Raw genomic sequence first — 22527 nt, forward strand, 5'->3', positions numbered from 1 at the left:
CCTGGTAATTCCTCATTTCCTACTGGCCGCCTCAGGGTTCAACTCATAATTGCCTTGCTAAATATGCGCCTGCAGGAGTTACCGGTAACCCTGGAAGCTTAAGGAGGGGTGGAGGGAGGGAATTTAATGGGCCCAAACCCAGGGACCTAAGAATGAGACTCTTAGTACTCAGGATTCAAGAATAAATATCCATGGGCATGATTTCCCTTTGGAGCTTGTCAACACTGCATTCTAGACAGTATAAAGAGAAGGCACATGTTTTCTTCTTCAAGACAAACGCTTCTAGACCTCAAAACATTCTAGTTCTCAGAGAAGCAGAGCACTGGGCTGGCATCACGGCCGTCAGCATTTCATGGAGATCCAGCACCCTTGTGAATGGCCAGGTGCACCCCTTCCCACCAGCAGCTCCCGGTTACATTATGTGAGGCTAACAAAATGTTAACTTAATACAGCTATGCTGCTCTTAATATACAGAATGAAAGCAAAAAAATAGCAAAAACCTCTACACAGAAGTGTGATTTTCAGTTCCATTAAGAGAGTACAATCTAATTTCTGAGTTCTACAAATTACTTTACAATGCTAACAGGAAACATTAGAAACAGGTCTGTGGATAGCGAACCAGCTGAGCAACTGCACGTTGAACTCAGCCCTCACATTAGCACAAATTGTAAAAGCACTGACAGGTGAAAATCATTCTCACTTACGGATGGGTTTTTGCTGAGACCCACTTCTTGTCCGCAGAGCGAAAGAACATTCACCAGCTTTTCCCTGGTCTTTTTCTAAAAATAAAGAAATATTTATTTCACACGAGTTTTCAATTCATCATAACAAACATGAGTAAAACTATTTCTAAACTCACATGATTCATTTTCTCGGACACAAATTTAAGTGAAGACAGTGGATATATAGAGATGATTGGGGAACATCATCAAATACAATTTCACCAAATTATATGCATATGAAATGAAGATTCTCATTACTATAGAATTTCAGACCACTCCCAAGGGCTATATTGGCTGTTAAAAGCCCTAAGCCCGAGTAATAAGCTTGAGCGACAACTGAGGCCTATAACAAGAGAGAGGGCCTTACCGCCATCATAGCCTGAGACAGAAAGACTATTAGGCTTAGCGTAAAATGTTCTAAACAAAAAACGGAGAAACAAAAAGACAAACATTGGAATGTTGGAGCAGACGTCCCATATTGGCCCTGGGCCACTTAATTGTCTTAAATGGAACTCTTAATATTGCAATGCTCTAATATAATACATGGTATTATTAAATATGTCATTTTCAAGATTGCCATGCATGGAAACAGATTAACCCCTTCGATGCTGATGACGAGCTCAGCTCGTCATCAGCTACGGCGCTCGTATGCTGATGACGAGCTGAGCTCGTCATGTAACGCAGTATTTTTAAAAATGCCGCACACAGCGGGAAAAGCCGCCGCAGCGATGCGGTTAAAACACAATATTCATGGCACTGTGTCATTGTTCTAAAATTGTCATGCCTGCCTTCCTCTTTTTAAATATTTTAGTTTAAACAGTCAGTAAAATTAATTCACTCACACCATGATATCATTTGCTCTGGCTCCCAACAACAATGTCCAAAATATGGGGCAATATATGGCGATATTCAACCTGGATAATAGTGCCCCTGACAAAAACAGTTTGGATATACAAAGAAATATTGTAGGCTGATTTTTCATCCAGAGAAAGCTGGTGGCCAAAAGGTGGATGCTGGGTTTCTTTTCTAGCAGTGCCTGGTGTAGCAGTAAGGTACTGCCATGGTACAGGCCTCTGTATACAAGTGACAACACTACAGGGTAAATTGATGTTGCTGTAACTTTGATTCCTCAGATTCAAAGGCAAATCAAAGAGAACTATAGGATAGCTGGATACTTATGGACAATCTGGAAAGGCCTTTAGCACTGATCACAAACTGTACCAGACACACGTAACTTCTATGACTAATGGGGCTCTTTACCAATCTTTATTAGGTGTTGCAATTTTGTTCACAGTTATCCTGTACTGGCTAGGCAGCCATAGATACAAAGAAGCCATACCAATGTTAGAAGTGCGCTATACATACAGTAAATAAACTAACATAGCAATAGTTTGAAGATATATCTCCTCAGATTTGTAATTGAGGGAAACAAGAATGACCTCCAGGTCAAATTTGCTCTCCATAGAGAATGGTGTATGCAATCTTTCTGAAGGTCGGTGTTTACATTCAATGTGGAAAATATTGACACAATACACTTATAATATAAATTCTTTGTATAGTTCTACGTCTTGGTACATCCAATAACCTTGTCTTTTTTTCTCTTAAACCTTAAATGAAACTATTTGTGGCTACTTCACATACCATCAGTTCTCTCATAATGCAGTGGTAAACATGGGCATTTATGGTCAATTATCATTTTTCTTGCAACTTTCAATCAGGTTTGTGTTTGGAATACTAAAAGCAGGATTTTAAAGGGTATTACTGATGCTTGCCTCAAGTTATTTTATCCACCATTATGAGCTATGTAATAGCAATTTTTTAATGAAAAATATAGAATATATTCCCAGAGCAAACACACCAGCAGGCTCGAAAGAACCTGTGTATAGAAAAAAGGGGTTTTGAATAAAGATTATAGCACAATGCTCCCACAAGGACACAACCGAGATATCCTAGAAATATGAAAAGTGCTGTGTTTCCCAGGGAGGCCTGTATTGTCTGGGCCTATAAAGGACAATTCAATAATTCCTGCATTATGGCCTTGGAAATAAAGTGTTCTTGAATAAGGGGACACTGCATTAATGAGTATGTGTGAGACACGAAATATTGCTTGCTTTGTGGTGCATTGTGCTAAGTAAGGCCATTAATAATCCAATACAATTTTCGAAAAAAAGGCAGAAGGGTAGGCACCACAAGAAGCTGAAATTGCAAACTTGCAACATATTAGTAAACAGGGGAACATACGTTGATATATTCTCCCATTAACAATCGACACTCTAATGATATCACTTCACACTATATAGCAAAAAACTATAAAAGAGGGAAGTTCCACATTTAGCATCCAGTGGACAAAGTCATTAGAGAAACATGAAACACGTGTAAGCGCTATTCCTCGAAGCGTCCCTCACCTATCCTGTATATGACAGTGTCATTTTTGGTGTACCCCAAACAGCTTTCACAAAAAACCTTTTTCACCCTCACATCAATCTGGCATGCATCTATTGGTTTATGTGAAAATAAACCAATCGAAGGACATTCACCACGTAACGGGGAAAAACCTAAATTTGCTTGCACATATTTTTATTTTATTGTCAATTAAGTTAATTTTCTAAATTATTGCCTTAAACAAATTGTTTTCATTTTCCTTTCACGAAGTATTTGAGACCTATAGAAAACACATTTCTCATGCATTCTTATTTCTCAGCTTGTTCTTCAGTGCCTCTGCTGGATTACATTTAGCGCGTCTAACACAAAATGATTGTGTTCCCATTTCAGCATGGAACACTTTGAGAGTAATCAAGCAAATAATTCAATTCCAATATGCAGAACAATGAATGGGTAGTTGTGACGGTTGAGCCATACCTGCAAATGTACTGCAATGCAGGCCTACGTCTTACCCATCTTAAAAGCAATTTAAAAGGGCAAATGTTGTCAGCCTTCCCTTGGTTTAGAGATTGCTCCACTTGTCTTGTAGTTGGACACTGAATTTACAACTACACCTTGTGAATGAAGGGTTGACTATTTTTTACCTGCTTATGTTATCAAGAGCAACGCGGCTCATCTTCCTTAAATGGGCTCAACAGGCTAGCGTAAACAGTACTCATTCAAACGTAGTTTATGGTGCAGTCAGGGCTCCCTACCAGAACAACGCCATGTTCATGCCTGGTAGGGCTCCCACACTGGGTTGATTTACCCACAAATTGCAACTCAAGTCGACTAGAAGGTCTTCATTAAAACATGCTGAACACAACATACTCATTAAAATGTAAATGTTACCTGTGAGGTCTGAGGCCTTTTCCAACTCACTGGGACCAGCACGTTGGAATTGGAACCAGAGGATGTTGAGGATGTACTTCGAGTGGCTGCCATTGCTCTGGTCTTGCCATCGCGGCCTGAGGAACTCTGCAAATCATCAAAGCGCCTTCCGATAATTGGAGTCTTCAAGGAGAGAAAAGAAGAGCTCACTGCAAAGCGGATCACTGAACAAACATTAGAGAATTGAAGAGAACCAGCATTAGCTCCACCTGTGTCTTTGCTTGATAAATAGTCCGGACGTTCTGAACCATGCATTAAATCTTAATGTTTGCAGACGAAGCAATGAATGTGGCTTCCAGAAATTCCCCTCCCCGGAAGCACCTTACTAGTCAAGATACATAGACGCGTGCTACGCACAGAAGTCGTTTTGGCTGCAGGCAGCACCAATATAATGGGGCTGCAAGATCATCTGACTGCGACTCATCTGACAGGTCATTCCCATTACAGACCACCAGGCAGACTACATTTGTTATTTTACATCATGAAGAAGATGAAAAGCTGTAATGTGAAACCAATGGCTGCATCCTTTTAAAAAGGGCAAGTTGTTTTCGATCTGCTGCTGTCAATTTTGCAAGCACTGCCTCCACAGCCCATCAAGAGAAGCAGATGGGAAGCCCTGAACAGTTTCTGCTCTCTCAATAATTGATGAATGAACTCAGCTGCTCTCAGAATGTGCACCAGCTCACTGTGGCGTGAAGAGGAAAGAGATGCTCGCTTCACTGTGCAACGCCGAGGCAGCGCTCGGCTCTACGGAGCGCTTGTTCGACAAACCATGCAGTTCAGAGCATGGCTGAAGAATTGCATTCAGAAGAATGAGCTTCCTTCACAAGACTTTTTTCAGTACAAAGATTAATTATAGTGACATGTGCTCAGATGACATCTAGTAACAAGCTAAGATATATACAGATATTTTCAAAGTCACTGGACCAGGGCTTGATTCAAATGTTCTCAATTTTAAATATTATCTCATCTAGAAATGTGTTTTAAGGAGCAGGAGAGTTAAACCCAGTAATAAAGTAAAGTGCTGGCCTGCTGAACTTGAATTCAACACAAACGTCGTCTAGAGCAGACTCTGGACTAGATGTATTATTTATCAAAGCATAGATAGGTCACGTATTTTGGCGCGCATTCTCTATCACAAAGTGTCCATTAGACTGAACTGGAAGGGGATTTCTTCCCAAAAATGGGCACTTCAATTGGCTTCTATAAGTGCCTTGCTCTGTCATGCATTGTGCTTCCATCGTTCGGGTTTTCAACATGCTTGTGCTATTTGTCTGTGTTAGGTGTGAGCTTCTGTAATACATGGGATACCTATTTTCACCCAGTAGGTCTTCCATCTTTACCTCAGAAATGTCGAAGTGAAACTCAAGAGTTTTTCCAGGCAATTCCTTGGACGAGGTGTTCCAAAGTCGACTTATCTCCATTTTCGATAGCCCGCTGTGCTTGTGTGCGGGTAACACCAGGCTTGCGGATCGGGAAACCACGAGCTTCAGAATGTTGAGAGCTTCTTTCCAGTGGATGCTCTTTAGATTAAAAAAACAGAAATCCACCAAAGTGGGTTAATATATTGGAAGACCCCATTTTTTTGTGCAATGGTGCATGATTCAACAATAAAACAAATCACATTTTAAGTGCCGTTGCCTTAACTTTAATAAACCGAAAAAAGATGATGAAAAGAGCTACTTGAATTCCTATGACCAACTAGGGAATACTGAGTGAGGGTGTCCCTCTCGATTGGTTTTGAAGCTTCTCTGCAAATCAGAAAAGATGTTTTGGCCCTGCACAAATGGAACCAGTGTCAATCTTAGAAATTGGGTCACTGGTTGGCTGGGGTGTGACCCTGGTCAAGCAACAACCACAGTCCCAGGCAGGGGAAGGCACAAGCAAACCCCAAATCTACCTGTGCTCACCCCCTGGTAGCTTGGCACAGTGCAGTCAGGCTTAACTTAGAGCAAATGTGTAAAGTATTTGTGCAGCACTTCAAACAGTAACACAGTGAAAACACCACATAAAAATATTACACATCAGGTTAGAAAATTAGAGCTTAATTTAATAAATAAAAGAAGACCAAAACGACAAAAATCCAATTAGTAGAAACCAGAGATTTTGACTTTTAAAATTTTAGGTAAAATAGGTCAAAAAAAGACCAAAGCGCCAACTGTGGAAATCTTGTCACGCCAGACTGGGACAAAGTCATAAGGTCATGCCGACCACAACAGAGTGCAGACCAGCTACAGGGACCCAGTTAGGTCCAGTGAACAAGGTAACTTAAATCCTGGTTTGCGGAGCGTTGCGAGGATCCACGTTGAAAATGTGTTGCGCAGTCAAAGTGATGCGTTAATTCCCGAGATACAACAAGGCTGCGATGCGAGAGCCTGTGTCATCGCTGAGGATGCTGTAGATAGGGCTTGCACTGTTAAGCCTAGTGTCGAGGTTGCAGCGCGCAGTCGGGGCAATGCGTTAGGTCCCAAGAGCTGTGAGGCTATGATGCAGAGTCCGTTGTCATGGCTGCCATTGACAAGGGATGCGAGGAACTGTGCTGAGGATGCGGTGCACATTGGCGGTTTCCGAAGGTGTTGAGGGTTGCAGTGGTGACGTGCATAATTGCGATGAGCCCAATCTACACAGCAGTGGATATGCGTTAGTTCTGCCCGGGGTTGCGTTGCACAGCAGTAGAGATGTGTTGGTTTCACTGGATCCAGAGGCTGCTAAAGTCACTTAAGCCCACTTCAAAGGGTGGCACACTTGGCATGTTAGACTCACAGATGGTAGAGTCCCAATGCCGATGTAAGGTCGTTGAAAGCTGATTATTTACCTGAGGCTTCAGAAGGCCAGCCAACTAGCCCTTGCAGTCCCTCTGGGTTTTGGGTTCAAGAGATGCAGGTCCAGTCCTTCTCACCTAGGCAAGAGGGCAGCAGGCAGGTCAGAACATCAAAGCAGGAGTCCAGCAGAGTGGCAGCCTTTCAGTAGCACAGCAGTCCTTCCTGGCAATGTATCCACAGGTCCAGAAATGCATTGAAGTGCTGGGGTCTGAGTTCCTTGTTTTATACACAGTTGGGCCTTAGAAATGGGGAACAGCTTCTGCAGGCATGCATGCATTTGAAGTGCACAGATGCTCTGCCTTCCCTGCACTGGTTACAGACTAACTAAAGGGGGTATGCAGACCTTTGTTCGGAGACAGGACACAACTTATTCAGATGTAAGCGAGGCAGGATCCAACTCCTTCCTCCCATCCTGCCAGTGATGGTCCATCCAGTCACACCTAAGCTGCCAATGTGTGTGGCTGTCTAGGAGGAATACACCAAGCCCAACTATCAACTACACACCAGAAACAGGCTGCAGGCACCAAATGGTTAAGGTAAGAAAATACTATTTAATCAGAGGAGGGAGAGAGAAGCGGAAATCCATTCGGCTTCTAGGTGAGGATTGAAAATCATAGGAGAATGGATCACTTGTACCTGTATTACAACCATGGTCTGGTATGTTAGCAGTCTTAACAACCCTCATTCACGTACAGGAATGGCGGATCGGTATATCTTGATTATCTGCTTCTTACGTAACGTGAAAGCATAATCATTTGGTCGTTTTTCAAAATATGCTTTCCTACACCCGGAGGTAGGCGTACTAGTGACAACAGTAGTGATCAGAAATGAAGTGAATGTAAGGGAAGTGAATTTAAAATTACCTACATCACTGCAACACGGGAATTTTATTCAGTTGGAGGTTTGGCAAGGTTAAAATCAATGCATTGCATACATAGAAGTGCTACTATTCTATAGCACCTCTTAGTCCATGTGATCCACTACGCGATTGAGGGATTTTTAAGATGGCTAACATACCAGACCCTGGTTGTAATACAGGTACAAGTGATCCATTCTCCTATGATTTTCTAAGGTAAGAAAATGCCAAAGTTCTAAATAAATAAATATAGAAAAGCTCTGAAAACCCTCCTCTTCCCCTGATCTTCCCGTCTTTTCCGCTACTGTTCCCTCCTGACTTTCTAGGTTCTAGCGCTGGGATGCTCACGGGTTACTACGCGCTCTACAAAAACCTTAAAATAAATTGTCAGAATTGTAATTTAAAATCTGGTTTCACCATAGGTTAGGATTTTAAATTAGGATTCCGGAGACACCAAACATGAATCAACCATACTATCCCATTTGGAAATAACAGTTATAAAGTGTAATAAGTCAACTCCAATGCTATCCTACGGGAGAGATAGTCCTTGCATTAGTGGAAAACAATATTTAAGAGGTTTTCACTACCAGGACATGTGAAACTTAAAAGTACATATTCTACTTTTTAATTAAATTACACCCTGCCCTCAGTGCTGTCCAGGGTTTATCTTATGGGTGACTTATATGAATTAAAAAGGAAGGCTTGGGCCTAGCGAAAGGTTTATTTTGCCAGGTCTGATAGCAGATTAAAACTACATACACAGGCTCTGCAATGGCAGACCTAAGACAAGTTTAAAGGGCTACTTACGTGGGTTGCACAACCAGTGCTGCAGGCAAACTGGTAGCCTTTAATTTACAGGCCCTGGGTACATGTAGTTTTTTTTAATAGGGACTTAAGTAAATTAAGTATGTCAATTGGGTATAAGCCAATGTTACCATGTTTAGAGCAGAGCGCTCATGCACTTTGCAAGTGGGTAGCAGCGGTAAAGTGTGCAGAGTCCTAAGGCCAGCAAAAACTAAGTCAGCAAATACATAAGACAAAAAGTTAGGAGAAACCACCCCAAGAATGACAGGTCTAGCAGTCAGCAATTGATCACTACTTTCAACACTTTCTGTGATGTACACGAAAGAAAATACGATGAATTAATCAAGGTCAAAATGAGAGAGGTATACTGTGGAGTTAGGTTGGAGTGGCGAGAGATAGAGATCAAAGAACAAGAAAGATGGCGAGAAAGAAAGAACAGAGCAAAAATGAGAAAAAAGGGTGGGAAAGAAGAAGAGGAGACCTCAGGAATAGCTCTTAGAGGATTCTCATGAATAAAGGGGTCCATCCTTCCACCCTAATTAACATCCTAGAAAATTTCAACAATCTTTCCACTTAATCGTCTCCTAAGCAAACAGGTGATGTGATAGCGTGGCTGAGCCATGGAGACCAACAGCCTATAGGGGCCCAAAGCTTCTAAATGTGCAGCCCGGGAACTGGTTCACTTACCTTGGAAGTGCTCAGAGATCCACAGTTATTTCTTCTGTGGTGTTGATTAGAGTGGAGACTCTCGAGCCATGGGGTTCCCTCAAAACCATTTCTTTGATCATAAACCACTGTCTTCCTGCTACGGGTACTGGCTACAAGACACTGTAAAGCCGGTCCCAGCCACAAACAAAAGCATTTACTTTACCTCATTGTCTTTCCAGAAAACCATCAAATTCTCCTTTGACTTTTCTAGTCATAACATCCTCCCCTACACTTTACACTGAACCTGGACTCTGAAGTTTAATCAACCCATTAATCACTTCTGCCCAGTAGACATCTGCAAGGCTGACCTCCCAACCACCTACCAAGCAGAAAAACACCTCAAATTCCTTAGCACTTGGGAAACCAGACCACATAAAATCCTTCCTAATCATCCCCTTTATTTCAATTCATTGCTTAAGTGTCCATATCCTGCCCTACCTGTCGCATTCACACTCCTACCCCGTCAGACACTTGGCAGATTGACTCTATGGTTAATAAATGCCTTTATTAAGATACAACATCCCAGATAAAGATCTTGCCCCTCCATACCTTGCACTATCAAGGGGTATTCACCAAAGCCACACACACCTGGTGATCCAAATCACTACACAGACTACCATTAAAAAAACAAGTGATCCCCCTTATGATTCCGACAGACCCCAGAAGTCTCAAAAGATATGTGAAGCAACAATTTAGCTGCATTGTGCGGCACTTCAATGCCGCTGCCATTAACTGAAATGGATTTTGTGGTACAGAGCAGCAAAAGGAACTTCATTTATTTACTCATGTTGTATAATCTTGACTCGTTTCCCTCCAATGCTTGGCATGCCCCTATCAGCCAAGTCTGGTGGCTCATTGGTTTGAACTGCAGGAATCTGTTTCACTTCAATGTCACAGGTTCAAATCCTGGTGAGTCCACAGAGCCTTTCACACTTCCGAGGTTGATAAAATGAGTACCATTGAGTCGGATAAAAACAAACATGTATGCCCTGAAAGGATAAATGTAGCCCTCGCCAGAGATTTCAATTGAAAATAAATCTGTGGGTTATCACTGGCTCACAGTATCCTCATGATTCAGAAACATGGAAGCTACTAAACTAAAGCATAAAACTCTAGGACAAATGTCAGAATGCTTTCTTTTAAATTTTGAGATGTTATAGAAAACATTAATGACAACTCAAAAGAGATTCAAATTCAGCAGCACAAACTAAATATGCCACTGATTACGGAGTTAGGCTACCACACAAGATAAAATAAAATAAACATTGCCCCTTGTGTTAATATACTCCAAATATGCACATCTGCATGGAATATGCCCAGCTCTTCGAGCCTCTGCAGCTGCTCTGTGGTCCTCAAACTGCAATCATTTTCCATATCCTCTGACGTACATGTAGGAGTCAGACGTAAGCATACATTCTGCACTGCACAGAGAGTATAATATTCAATGGCACAACATTAACTCACAGTAGGCACTCACCTGCACGTATTTTTCAATGGTCTTCAATACTTCCATGTTGAATTGCTTCACAGGAATGCCCGAGAGGTCCATGTGACACAGAAGGCTGTAGATCATTTGCAGGAGGGATTGCTGCATGCTCGGTAGACCTTTCTCTAGCAGCTGAGAAGCAAAAGAAATAAACAATGACGTGTACTCCTTTCCTTAAAAACATCTGTCAAACATGAAAACAAAATAGAGGAGAAAGTCTAAAGCAAACCGATACTAATGTTAGGTATGGAGATAATGTGCAGTGTTGGCACCAGATCATGTAAAAAGAAGCCAGTGTGGCAACATACCAAGACATGACAATGTATCACCCGTGCGCAGTGTAAGGCCGCACTCGCTCAGGGTGCACTTGTGCAGCAGAACATATGTTAGGCGCTGCTTGAGAGTCCCCTGCCACCATGAGAAGGCACCCTGGAGGCTCAGGAGAATCCATCACTTTAACACGCACCAGTGGGAGCTCCAGCCCACCCCTGGATGGGGGACCAGAGGCTTGGCAGCACAGGAGCAGCTGGGTGCTAAACCCTATAATAATAATAATAATCCACATCTGTAAAGCGCCAACAATCATTCGTAAGGGTCTCCAGGCGCTAGGGGGTAGTCAGGAAGATTAAGCATGCTATTGCCCAAAGTCACATGGTGCTGGGCTAATCTGTCGCCGGGTATCGAACCGTGATCTCCAGATTCCAGCGTCAGTCGCCCTGGCCGCAGCGCCAACCTCTCCCTGGGAATCTTGCAGACTCTGGCCCTCCAGTCTGCTTTGGAAAGAGTCCTGCCACAGGGACCCCTCTGCACCTCCTGAGCGGGCGGTGGAAAACGGCGACTGCCTCCTGCCTTCCCCAGGAGGGGGTGTTGTCCTAATTGGAACATGCGCGGGCCCAAGCGAATTGCTTCATGGGCTTAAGGTCTCTAGTTTTCAAATGCGTTGGCCGAAGCGTTCCTTAAATTGTGGGCCTGCTTTCCCTCAATGCACTGGAATAGCAATGCAATCAAAGCAGCAGAATGAAAGCACAGGAGAGCAAGCCACATTCATCCTGTAAGAGCAGGGCTGCCCGGAAATCAGGCCGGCCACTCTACAAGAAACACACCCCAATACCAGAGTACAATCATTGTTTGTCCAGGGTGCTGAAAACGACTGATTCTAACGGGTTGACAGAGCGCTCTGATGCACATAGTTCGAACCGAGCGCCCTCCTGCCCGTCAGTGCTTGAATTGTCCACTATTACAACGTATATGTTTTGCTGAGCTCAACCATAGCAAATTATAAATAGTAACATAAATAGGAAACTCAGTAACATACAATAAAAAAACTACTTGCAAATTATAAACAGTAAAACTAGCAAAAAGTGTATAACAATCCTTCTAACAGGGCTAAAAACACAAATAACAAATTTGGTTTAAAGCGAATTTTGTGAATTTATTAGCTCATGTACCCTAGGCACTCCAGCTGACGGAACATATGGCTCTTCCCAATTAATAAACAAATATGCAAAGCGCCCCCCTGTTTTATATCTAGGGAACTGTCTCCCTAAAGGAGCAGGATACTTTAAAGGATGCTCGGCCTTCTGCCACTCCTACATTTATGAGGTTGAGGACAAGTGCATTCCCATGTGATTAAACATACTCCTCCAAAGAAGAATGCATAAGAGGGCAAAGTGTCTCTCTATCTATCTATCTATCTATCTATCTATCTATCTATCTATCTATCTATCTATCTATACACTTTTCTTTATAGAAGTGCCCCACAGAAACTATAACATACCAAGACATTTATAAAGATGTTTAGCAAGCTCCTTGCTAATACATTCGTGTACGGTCACTGGATAGGATTACCTGAAACTCACTACATGCAGAACTGCAGGTTGCAGCAATGACCACCGGAGGTCGCTCAAACAACGTACCTCAACGCTCCACCTCCGCAAGTCTAATGTTTTTTTCAGTTACTTTGGTTTTTACTGTACCCAGGGGGTGAGCTGAAGGTGTGGGGCGGAGCTCTTGAGAACAAGTGCAACTGTCGCCCATTTATACACTCTACATTTTAACAAAGTTTGACAGTTTAAAATGGCTTGAGGGAGGCGCTTTTGCGCTCCGATTCCAGGGCTCACGTCTAAAAATGTACCTGCTACCCTGTGGGAGACAGTAGTTAATTTGTGCTGGGATTGCCGATGCGAAGGACACTAATTGGATGGGCCCAGGACTCTTTGCTGCACGGTTTACACAACACTTATGAAATGAGGGAATGTGAGAAAGAGAAATATAGAAAGGGAGAGGGGGGGAGGGGGGGGGGGAAGAGAGAGGGAGAGAGGGCGATATTTAATATTGACTGGGTAGTTACTTTGCTCTGGCGGATACCGCTGGGACCCACTAGCACTCATTTTAAGAGGCTAGAACCCGTTGTGGCTGCTCATTAGACCTGTGTACAACAGAGCGAACCTGGTGCTGCCCTGTGGGCTGTCTGTCATTGGGGAGAGAGAGGCTCAGAGAGAGCACAATTTAAAATATACTTTGAAATTAAGCACTTGCGGAGGTGTATTCCTTCCTGGGAACAAAGGGGAAGAGAAGCTTCAGAGACACTCTTTCACCACTCGTTGACACCCCAATGTCTGAGCCACTACGAAGGATCTTTGGAAAGTCTTGGAAGAGCCCTGCAATTTACATCATTGTCTGGGGCTCTCTCCCCCCTTCATCCTAGCTACCACTTGGATTCAGTAGAGCACAATGGATTCCTCTGTGGCCACAACCACATATTCCTCCACGGCATGGACTAAAAAATCCATACCAAGCCGGAACTGGGGTGCATGCACACAGGGGGGGCTATGTTGTGCCCCCTGCATGCATCGTAATGCGGAGGAAGCACAAGGAGCCCTGCAGATCCCCCTTTGTTTTCTCTCTGCCATGGTGCTCATGGAGTAGGAACCTCCATGGCACCTCTGGCAGAGAGGAAATTCGTATTATGCTTGGCGGGACCGCGGCAGTCCCGCCAAGCATATTGCGGCATCCTGACTGCCACAACATCGCCAGGGAACGGCGGTTATCGGGCAGCTGCGGTGGGTCAATGATGCTCCGACCGCCCTAATCGCATTAGGGCGGTGGGGAGTGTGCAGCGTCCCCTCGAGACTGGTGGTCCGTGGACCGCCAGACTTGTAATCGGCCCCTCAGTGGAGCTACGGATGCCCTCTCTCTAGTAAGATGGAGCTGTTGGCTTCCTTCGTCCGGTATAGATCACGGCAGACAGCTCAGACCTCACTGGAACCATGCACCATTCATCATCCCTAAGTTAATCCCCAGAATAGACATTTAGCATATAGTTTCACTTTACGCTTCACTATGAAAGGTGCAGGTACTAAGGCCTAATCTCTGTTGTGGGATTTTTGTAAATGGGCAACCATTTTTCTCTTCTCGAAAGATGTATTTCATGGTATTAAAGATTTCCATACATTAAAAAGTTGTTCCCTTTTTACATTCTGAATGACCCTACACCAGTCATTGATGGTCCGCAATGGCATGGGACCAACTATGGATACAAAAAATAAAGGGCTATCACTATTTACCACCAAGCAGTAATGAAGAATACAGGCACCACAGTCACTGACACTCAGCGTCAAGGTAATCTATGCAAGGTGAAACATGACACCACCATTATCACTTCCAGAATTAGGCTTCGTTAGTAAATCAAGAACATTCACTGGCCATGCAAACAAGAATAAAATCAGGCTGGTCACATGTTTAAGCCCCAGCTGTAAGAGATGGCCAAATCAGCATCATCACCTGTTGAGCAAAATACTGATTTTTCTGGTGTTTAAATAAACTAAATGCTGAAGCAGGTTCTGATGATCAAAAAGGAGAACTCTGGCACCACTTTCATCCCAGCTCGGTTCACACTGACCCACATTGATGAACACTCAGCAACCGTACCAGGAAGTCTGCAACATGGAAAAAAAAATACCAGTGGTGTAGACACATCAAAGTAATATGTTCACCAAACTGAACATGGGCGACCAGAGACATTCAAACATGGACATAAAGAGCTGTCTGACTGAGCAATACTTTGTGGGAGCGACATCCTGGTACTGACATGCCCAGGCATATATGATAGCCACTGAGGCATAGTAGTGTCAAAGAAGGTGTGGTTACTGTCAATAGATACAAAGTGTAATCCACACTGAAGTCGTGTCACGTGCCACAACCACAGTTGTTGAGCAAATTGACACACAGATTTTCTTCTTGATCTCACAAAAGAGCTGAACAACCACAAAGAGGTTTTGCCTTGCTTGGATTCATCAGTATGATGTAGGTGAGATGTTTGTGAGCAATGAATCTCCAGGGAAGCCCAATACCATACAGTGTAAGAATACGGCAACGAAAGGTAGACATCCCCACTTCTTTAATTCACCCTAGCACTGAGAGCTATACACCTTTTTTTAATAGTATTTATTGAAGAAATAACATGGTCCAATTGGACAATTCTGGAACAAAAACGTTCACTTGATGACATTATGTGCGTGTGGGGAAACCAGTGTGTCTCTTTGTACCACGGGATTAAGCACTTACAAAACCATTAGTATAGTACAGCCAGATTAGGCACTTACAAAACTATTAGTATAGACACCACGTTAATCAGAATGCTTACCTCAGCCAAGTATGTCACCATATTCAAAGTTATGTCTGTGAACGCTTCGTGGAGATAGCGGCAAACAACGTTCACCCAGGTAGCGCAGTCTCTCGTGTATGTATGCGTCTTATAGAGGGTCATGACGTGTGCAAGGTTTGCTAGCTTCGGGTTCTTTTCTTCCAGGCACACCTGGTAGAGAGCCACATAGCAGTTGGTTAAGAACCTGCGTGTGGTTGACAAGCAACGGGCAAAAGGCACACATGAACAGCGCCTGTAAGGATAGGCATGGAAGAGGTGTTTCCTACCTGAGCGATCCTTTCTGCAACATCCTTACAGAACTGGCTCGGTGTGTCAAAGTGCTGAATCAAATGAGGCAGGAGACACAAGACATTCAATGGGAACCCTGGTGCAGACAACACAATCAGTGCAGGCTTTTGGTAGGAGAAGAACAACATATCACAGCAACAACACATTTCCTACACGAGGGAATAAATACAGTAAATGATCTTGCTACTTCCTGCACTAAAGCATGGAATGACTGGAAGAACTTGATGAACAACTTCTTGTGTTTGTTTGAGGGTCCTATCTGCACACACACATACATAGAGCTTAAATTTACAATGAAGACTATAGGGGCGATTCACACAGGTATGGAATTAGCCTTCCTAACCTTTTCGCCTTTGTAATAATCTTTCCAAAGAAGCCTCGCATCATTTGGTTGAGTTTATGGTGCTCTTATTTGGGTTTAAGTTAGTAGAGGCAGGACATACCTAAACTAGAAGATTGTACCTACTCCTGGTTTTGAGAATCATGTGTAGTGTACTACGTATACAGCATGTTTTTGTGCAGACTTAGCTTACTTAGACAAAACAGCTTAGTGAGTCTCGCCCCACGGGTTAATATGATGATAGTGTAATGTGAAAATACCAATAAAAAAATAAAAATAAATTAACAATGCCCATTTCCTAAATATAAATAGATTTTACTTTGGCTATAGTGGAAGAGCTTATATAACAATCGCACATTTATAGAGACTAATGTATTCAATATTAATAAAATGTAGTATTATCGCAAATGCAAATCATCACATATATTGCACTGAATAAGATGTCAAGCACCGGTGAGCATTACAATTCGGAGATGACTACAATAACAATCATATCACAAGCTGCAAAAAGTGTAAAACAATGCTGGCTATCTCTTTCAAAGAATGCACATTCTGAGCTCTAATAAGCGGCCCCTTAAGTGAGAACATAGCGTTCTATGTTATGGGAACTGTCTAATCTGTAGGAAATGTATGCATGGCCCTCTCGCTGTGAGCCAAGTGTTTTAATATTTAAAAACTTTTGTTATTTACAGCAATTCTCTGCTCCAACCACGTGACAGTGTTAAACTAACACTGAAGAATAATGCTAGGAGCAATTTATTTTTTATATAGCGCTTTATACTGCAGTCGTACTGTTCACGTGCTCTGTAAATAATAGGTGTTACTATTACCAAATGCAATGCTGCTCTATTCCCCCACCTCCGAAAGACAATAGGCTGAGTTGGCCCCCTAAGGATTTGAACTTGTAAGATGAAGATCACACCAGATGTCAGCACCTCATCGGTCTTAAAACGTATCAGTGATGTTCTTGTCATCTTTTTAAAGAGCTATGCTGATGTGGGTGCAATTATATCACAATGTGCGTTATTGTTGTCTAGCTTGGCCTGCATAGTAATTTAAAATAAGCATTGAAAGGTGTCTAAGCTTTACCTATTGCTTGAGAGGCGTCCACCATGGATATCCGCGACACGGGCGTAAGGGTGCTGAAGAGCTGGAGGGTCAGGTCTGTCGTAGTGAGAGACGTGAATCCTTTCAATAGCAGCTGCTGTAAGCCAGAAAAGTCAGTCCACTTCAGCTGACCCTGCAACTTCTCCAGCTTCTCCCTGTTTTCGGTTTTCTCAAGGGGTAAGTGGGACAGCAGTTTATTAAGCAACCTCAACGCCATCAGATACTCAAATTCGAAGTCCGACTCCATCAAAGCGACCGCCACCCAAAAGATGGTGGCTAGGAGGTTGGTCGGGTTATTGATATGGGAGGGGTCCGTGATGCTGTCCTTCAGAGAGGAAGAGCTCCTGGTTTTCGAGGCCACGCCTTGCTGTGTGCAGGCCTGAATCCTGTCCAGCGTGGCGCTGCGCGGGGGGTCGGACGACTTGTCCACATCACCAAACTTCTTTGGCACAGAGAAGCTCCTTTGGTGTCTGCTGCGTTCTGCGGTGGTGGTATTGCCACCCAAGCCTCCGGCGTTTACATTTAATTGCCCAGTGCTTTTCCGGTTTGCAGTCTGTTTGGCCCCTGAAGTCAGATCAGGCGAGGATGACCTGAATAAAGTGAGTTAATCAAACACACACGTGAAATATGGTTAGAAAACCTACAAAAAAGACATGTACATTAAATCCACATCCTTACCTTTACCACAATGTATGGATTAGTGCAAAACTCACTAAAAAAACTGTCCAATGTTTGCAGTTTATCAAAAGCAGTATCTAGCTTTAGCTTGACCACAACACTGGCAGTCGTTCTCGTTGCCTCACCATAATGTTTAGATTTTGCTCCCATGGGTACAACAATAAAGACAGTAACTGATGTCATAAGGCTACTAAGAACGTGCTTGTCAGTCATTATGAAATCATAAAATGTCGCCTTCTAAATTGATTTAGCTTTAGTTACTGTTCAACCATGCTATTTACACCAATTTCCTTTGCTCCATTATGGAGATTTTTTAAGGAATTCCAAACTTAAAACATGTTATTCATTTCTAGGTCGCTACAGCGTTTTTAATAGCTCGAAGGGCAGACTGGATATATCATATTTTCACCGAGAACACTACAGACCTTCATCATCTCCAGTGTGTTCCTCAGCAAACATATTCATCATTCTCAGCTGAAATACTTTAACGGTTGCAGTTTTTCAGAAAGCCGTTTGGAGTTGCTACATTTCAGCACCCTGGACAGCTTTTGCTATTGAATGAGTCTGGTAGACCCTCTACAGGGCATTCATTGATCAGGCTCCCGTCACTTTATTATCAAGCATTAGCAAAGCCAGTAGGTTTTGCTTATGCAATATCAATTGGTTTTGTCAATGTTTTAGACATGTTGTACAACAGCACAGGCTGCTGTCGAACATAATTCAAGTGAAAGGATGAGAGGGTGTGGCACTACAGTCAGAGATGCCTACCTTGCTACTGGGGAACCGGTTCGAGTCCCGGCGTCTCCTAAACATCCTATGATTCTGGGCAAATCTCTCAATCCCCCCATGCCTAAGGACTCCTGTGTAATGCTAGTGGTACTCCTGTAATGCACTCCAATACCTTCACGTCGAGATTGCACTACATAAAAACGCCCAATATATTATATGGCACGAGGGTCAGAGCTGCCGACCTTGCTACTGGGGAACCAGTTTGAGTCTCGGCGTCTGCACAACATCCTGTAATCCTGGGCAAATCACTTAATCTCCCCATGCCTAATTGAATTATTAATATTATTATTATTATTTTAATAAAGTACTGCTGCAAAGGCAGAATTCCCCAGGCATCCACTGTGACACTACTGTATCTGGTGGTCATCAGGGGAATATCTGGAGTGATGGATAAGAAGACAAAAAATGTTGAATTAACGGATTAAAGTGGATCTACCGCATAAAGCTTGTTGTTTGTTATAAGATGGTGCAAACTGCTGTTTTGGTGCATTGATTTATTTCTACAGTTTCAATCACTGATAAGAAGCCAACCCGCCCAACAACTAGAACAATTTTATTTTTTTCCAATTGTATTTATTGTGTCAGCCTGCCATAGACAGGGCATACAATGCACATAGCAAGATAATTTCACTTGTAAGATTAAATAACATAATTCAATAACTAAAACATAACATTTATGGTAAAACATGCTAATGCACAGTAAAACAACCGGCTCTAAAAGGCTGATACTTATAAAACAAACTGTTCATTGGGGCTGATCAAAGTAGCAAGAATTCTAGAACCACGTAGATAATTAAAAGATCATCAAAGCAAGCCATTTGTAAAAAGCTTCCCAAGATGGCCTTTCTACTACGAGAGTACTATTGCGTGGCCATTGGACAGTTCTAGAGCGGGAATTCTTGAAAGGACACATGAATACAACTGACCAGAAGAACATCAATTGCTGGGCCGCATAGATGATTTAAAAACCAATCAAAACAATTTGGCTCACTAATAAAGTGCATTTCAAAGAGGCCCTGATACTATAAATACAGTGCACGTGCATAGCATCCATCCGGCTCAAGATCATTAATACTTAGAAAATAAATGTATAGCAGCTGACCAGAGCACATCTGGTTAGAACCAAATATAGGCGGCTCAAGGACAGTCAATGGGATTTTCAGTTAAAATAATTAAGTAAAAACTGCTTTAAAAGCTCCTCAATTGCATGATTAGTGCAGTTGTCTAGTTACTATCCAAGCCACATATATGTATGACGAGACTTGATCAATAATTCGATCAGGGTCAGTATGCAACTAGAACACGAATTACTACCACACATGGATCTTACCGGGATAAAACTGCCAGCAAATCACTGTTCTTCAGGCAGTCTGACAAATTATCCACTGCAGCTTCTAGGGTCAGGAGAGCTTCCATGACATAGCCCTGGCAAATGAGTAAAGAAAGGCATTTTAGAAAGACAATTCACTTGCCACCCCCGGAGAGGAATGCATACACTGGGCAAAGTGCGGGTGGTGTTAATTTCAGTCCACGTGTACAATCTGCATGCAGCGCGATACAATGGCCTGATAATTGTACATTATACAGTGGTGGATTTTGGACAAAGAGTGATCATCACTCACACCTAGACATTAAAAGAAAGCCTTCAAAATGAACATTGCATTTAAGAGTCTCTCATAGGAGCTAACATAATTTCTGGCCAATGTCTGTTACAAGAGTCCTGCTACTCAAACAAGGTGTCTGCACAGAAAAGAAACAGGAAGACTGAGTGGCCTCATTGTCTTAATCTATCATCCAATTAAATGTGTCTTTGTTATTAAAATGGCCCTTGGTATATCAATTGGTTAATATGTGTTACATTTTTGATTTATTCTTGAATTTTTACTTGTGCAACAATGAAGTCATATGCACTGCTCTTGGCGAGGCTCAAAAGGGAGGGTACTGGTTAATAAATGCCGCTGGCTGCCACAATCCGGTAAAGCGTAACTGGCCTCGGTGTGGAAGTCACAATGCTGCAAGTCACCAGCTATTGCCAAGGGAAAAATGGCTCAATAGCCACTGTAGGCTGTACTAAGAGCAAAGTATCTCTTCATTGAGAATTTTTTTTATGAAAAACCAGACCGCATGAGATAGCAACCTAAAAAGGGCTCTTCACGTGCAGCTGCTGATGGACAGCCTGTAGAGAGTAACCTGATAAAAGACAGAGATGATGGTGGAAACAGTGGAACATGGTTGTATGACACAACCATGCATGCCTAAATCACGCATTCCTTAATAACACAGTCGGAATGAGGAATGCATCTTAACCACGCATTCTTTTACCATGCAAGTCTTTACAAAGACTTGCCTTAGGAAAAGCGATGGACTTTGGGAAAGTATAATTTACTATTCCTACTCCAGTCTGTTCAACAGTAGGGAAAGCACAGGACTTTAAAGTCCAACAGCACTTTATCTAAGGCATGTCATTGTAACGACATGCGTGGTAAAGGAATGAGTGGTTAAGACGCATGTGTTGTTCCGAACGCGTTGCAAAGGCAATGCCTGATTCGGTCATCTAAATTCCAGTAGGATGTATAGCAGGATTTTCATCAGTCAAAGCGCCAGGATACCCGTGGGGTGACAGATACGCGCTATAAAAGATTATAAATACATACATACATACATCTTAATTGCGGTTTCCCATGGAACATTAAAGATGTCCAAGATAATTACTGGTTGGGTAACAAGGAATTCCAAATACTGTTGTGCATTTTGCATCTGGACTTTGCGGTCAACTACTGCCTGTTAGTGGTGCCTGTGGATGCCACCTTTGTTTAAAGGATGTGGAAGGAGTAGGAAAACCCAAGACCTCATAAGGTCTCGTTTAGAAACCCAGAGAGAACAACCTCAAAAGCACTGTTTTCACTTCTATCAGGGAATCCATGTCACCAACAGAAGTGGAAGTCGCATAGCATTTAAACTGAAAGTTCCAAACAGATGTCATTGGAAGTTCTCTAGCTTTTCAACCTTTTGTGAAGCTGGATTCCCAAAAGGTGCATACCAAAATAAAACACTGTCCTAAACCATAACGAACAACATTTGTAATAATGGACGCAGCATTGAAATAGCACATTTCAACCAAGATGGCCATCTGCATGCTATGTGATCTGAATGCATCCCCAATAGAATGCAAAAGAACTGTGTCACCTGGTTGGCCTGGTGCCTGGTGAACATTTTAATTTACATTGTGCTCATTATTAGTGTCCTTCATCATATGAAGGTGGTTTTGTGACACCCACAATATTATTGGGGTGAAAACATACTAGGCTAGACGTCACACACAGTCGGCATGTATGGGGTGGTTAGGGTGGGCTGATGAAGTCCTGTGCATTCGTGTGTAGTATGATTGTGATCATGATGTTAAAGTGACAATCATGACTTGATTTCATATAGTGCTTTATCCATCACTTCTGCTGTTTTGGTTGTGTTCCTATTACCCACTTCAGTGGCACTCAAAGATACCTTTATGGAGCCTCCCCACTGTCCAGAGGTTATTTATTTTTCCCAGCTTATGGGTACCTTGCCATCCAGTGCCAGGAATAGAAGGCATCAAGTTACTCTTGAAGCTGTTGAAACCAAAACCTTGCAGAGTCAATTACCCCAAAGATGCGTGACCATGTCCCATTCCCTAACACGTCTACTCACTCTGACCAGATCCTTCTTCTGCAGACCAATGTTTACTGTAGTCTGTTATCAAACTCCTGAATATTGGTTTTTTAATGTAAATTTCAACTTAGTTAGCCTAAGGTGCACAGGGTCCAGGTACAGTATTTCCAGAAGCAATTTGCAACTCCTGAACTCATTTTCTCTGTCCTGCTTGATGAAAAGCCATCAGGTCCATGCCTGCGCTCTGTGTGCTGATGTGTCAAAGAGGTCTTGGAAGAATTGCATCCCCCTATAGCCGAGCAAG

At 42.7% G+C, this 22527-nt stretch overlaps 1 protein-coding gene across 6 annotated transcripts in view; it reads right to left on the reverse strand.

The window, feature by feature from the left end:
* FRY (FRY microtubule binding protein) overlaps positions 1–22527 on the reverse strand; it is a 674187-nt gene that overhangs the window by 102506 nt on the left and 549154 nt on the right. For all 6 annotated transcript variants that reach the window (XM_086935130.1, XM_086935129.1, XM_086935133.1 and 3 more), the window contains exons 43-50: positions 19909–20003; positions 17094–17701; positions 15643–15740; positions 15356–15526; positions 10702–10842; positions 5378–5557; positions 3996–4157; positions 705–779 (exon numbers count right to left, since the gene is read on the reverse strand). In XM_086935130.1, coding sequence (XP_086791256.1) covers positions 705–779; positions 3996–4157; positions 5378–5557; positions 10702–10842; positions 15356–15526; positions 15643–15740; positions 17094–17701; positions 19909–20003 — 1530 coding nt within the window. The remainder of the gene's footprint in view (positions 1–704; positions 780–3995; positions 4158–5377; positions 5558–10701; positions 10843–15355; positions 15527–15642; positions 15741–17093; positions 17702–19908; positions 20004–22527) is intronic.

The sequence above is a fragment of the Lissotriton vulgaris genome, chromosome 8, assembly GCF_964263255.1.
Source record: "Lissotriton vulgaris chromosome 8, aLisVul1.2, whole genome shotgun sequence".
NCBI classification, from domain to species: Eukaryota; Metazoa; Chordata; class Amphibia; order Caudata; family Salamandridae; genus Lissotriton; species Lissotriton vulgaris.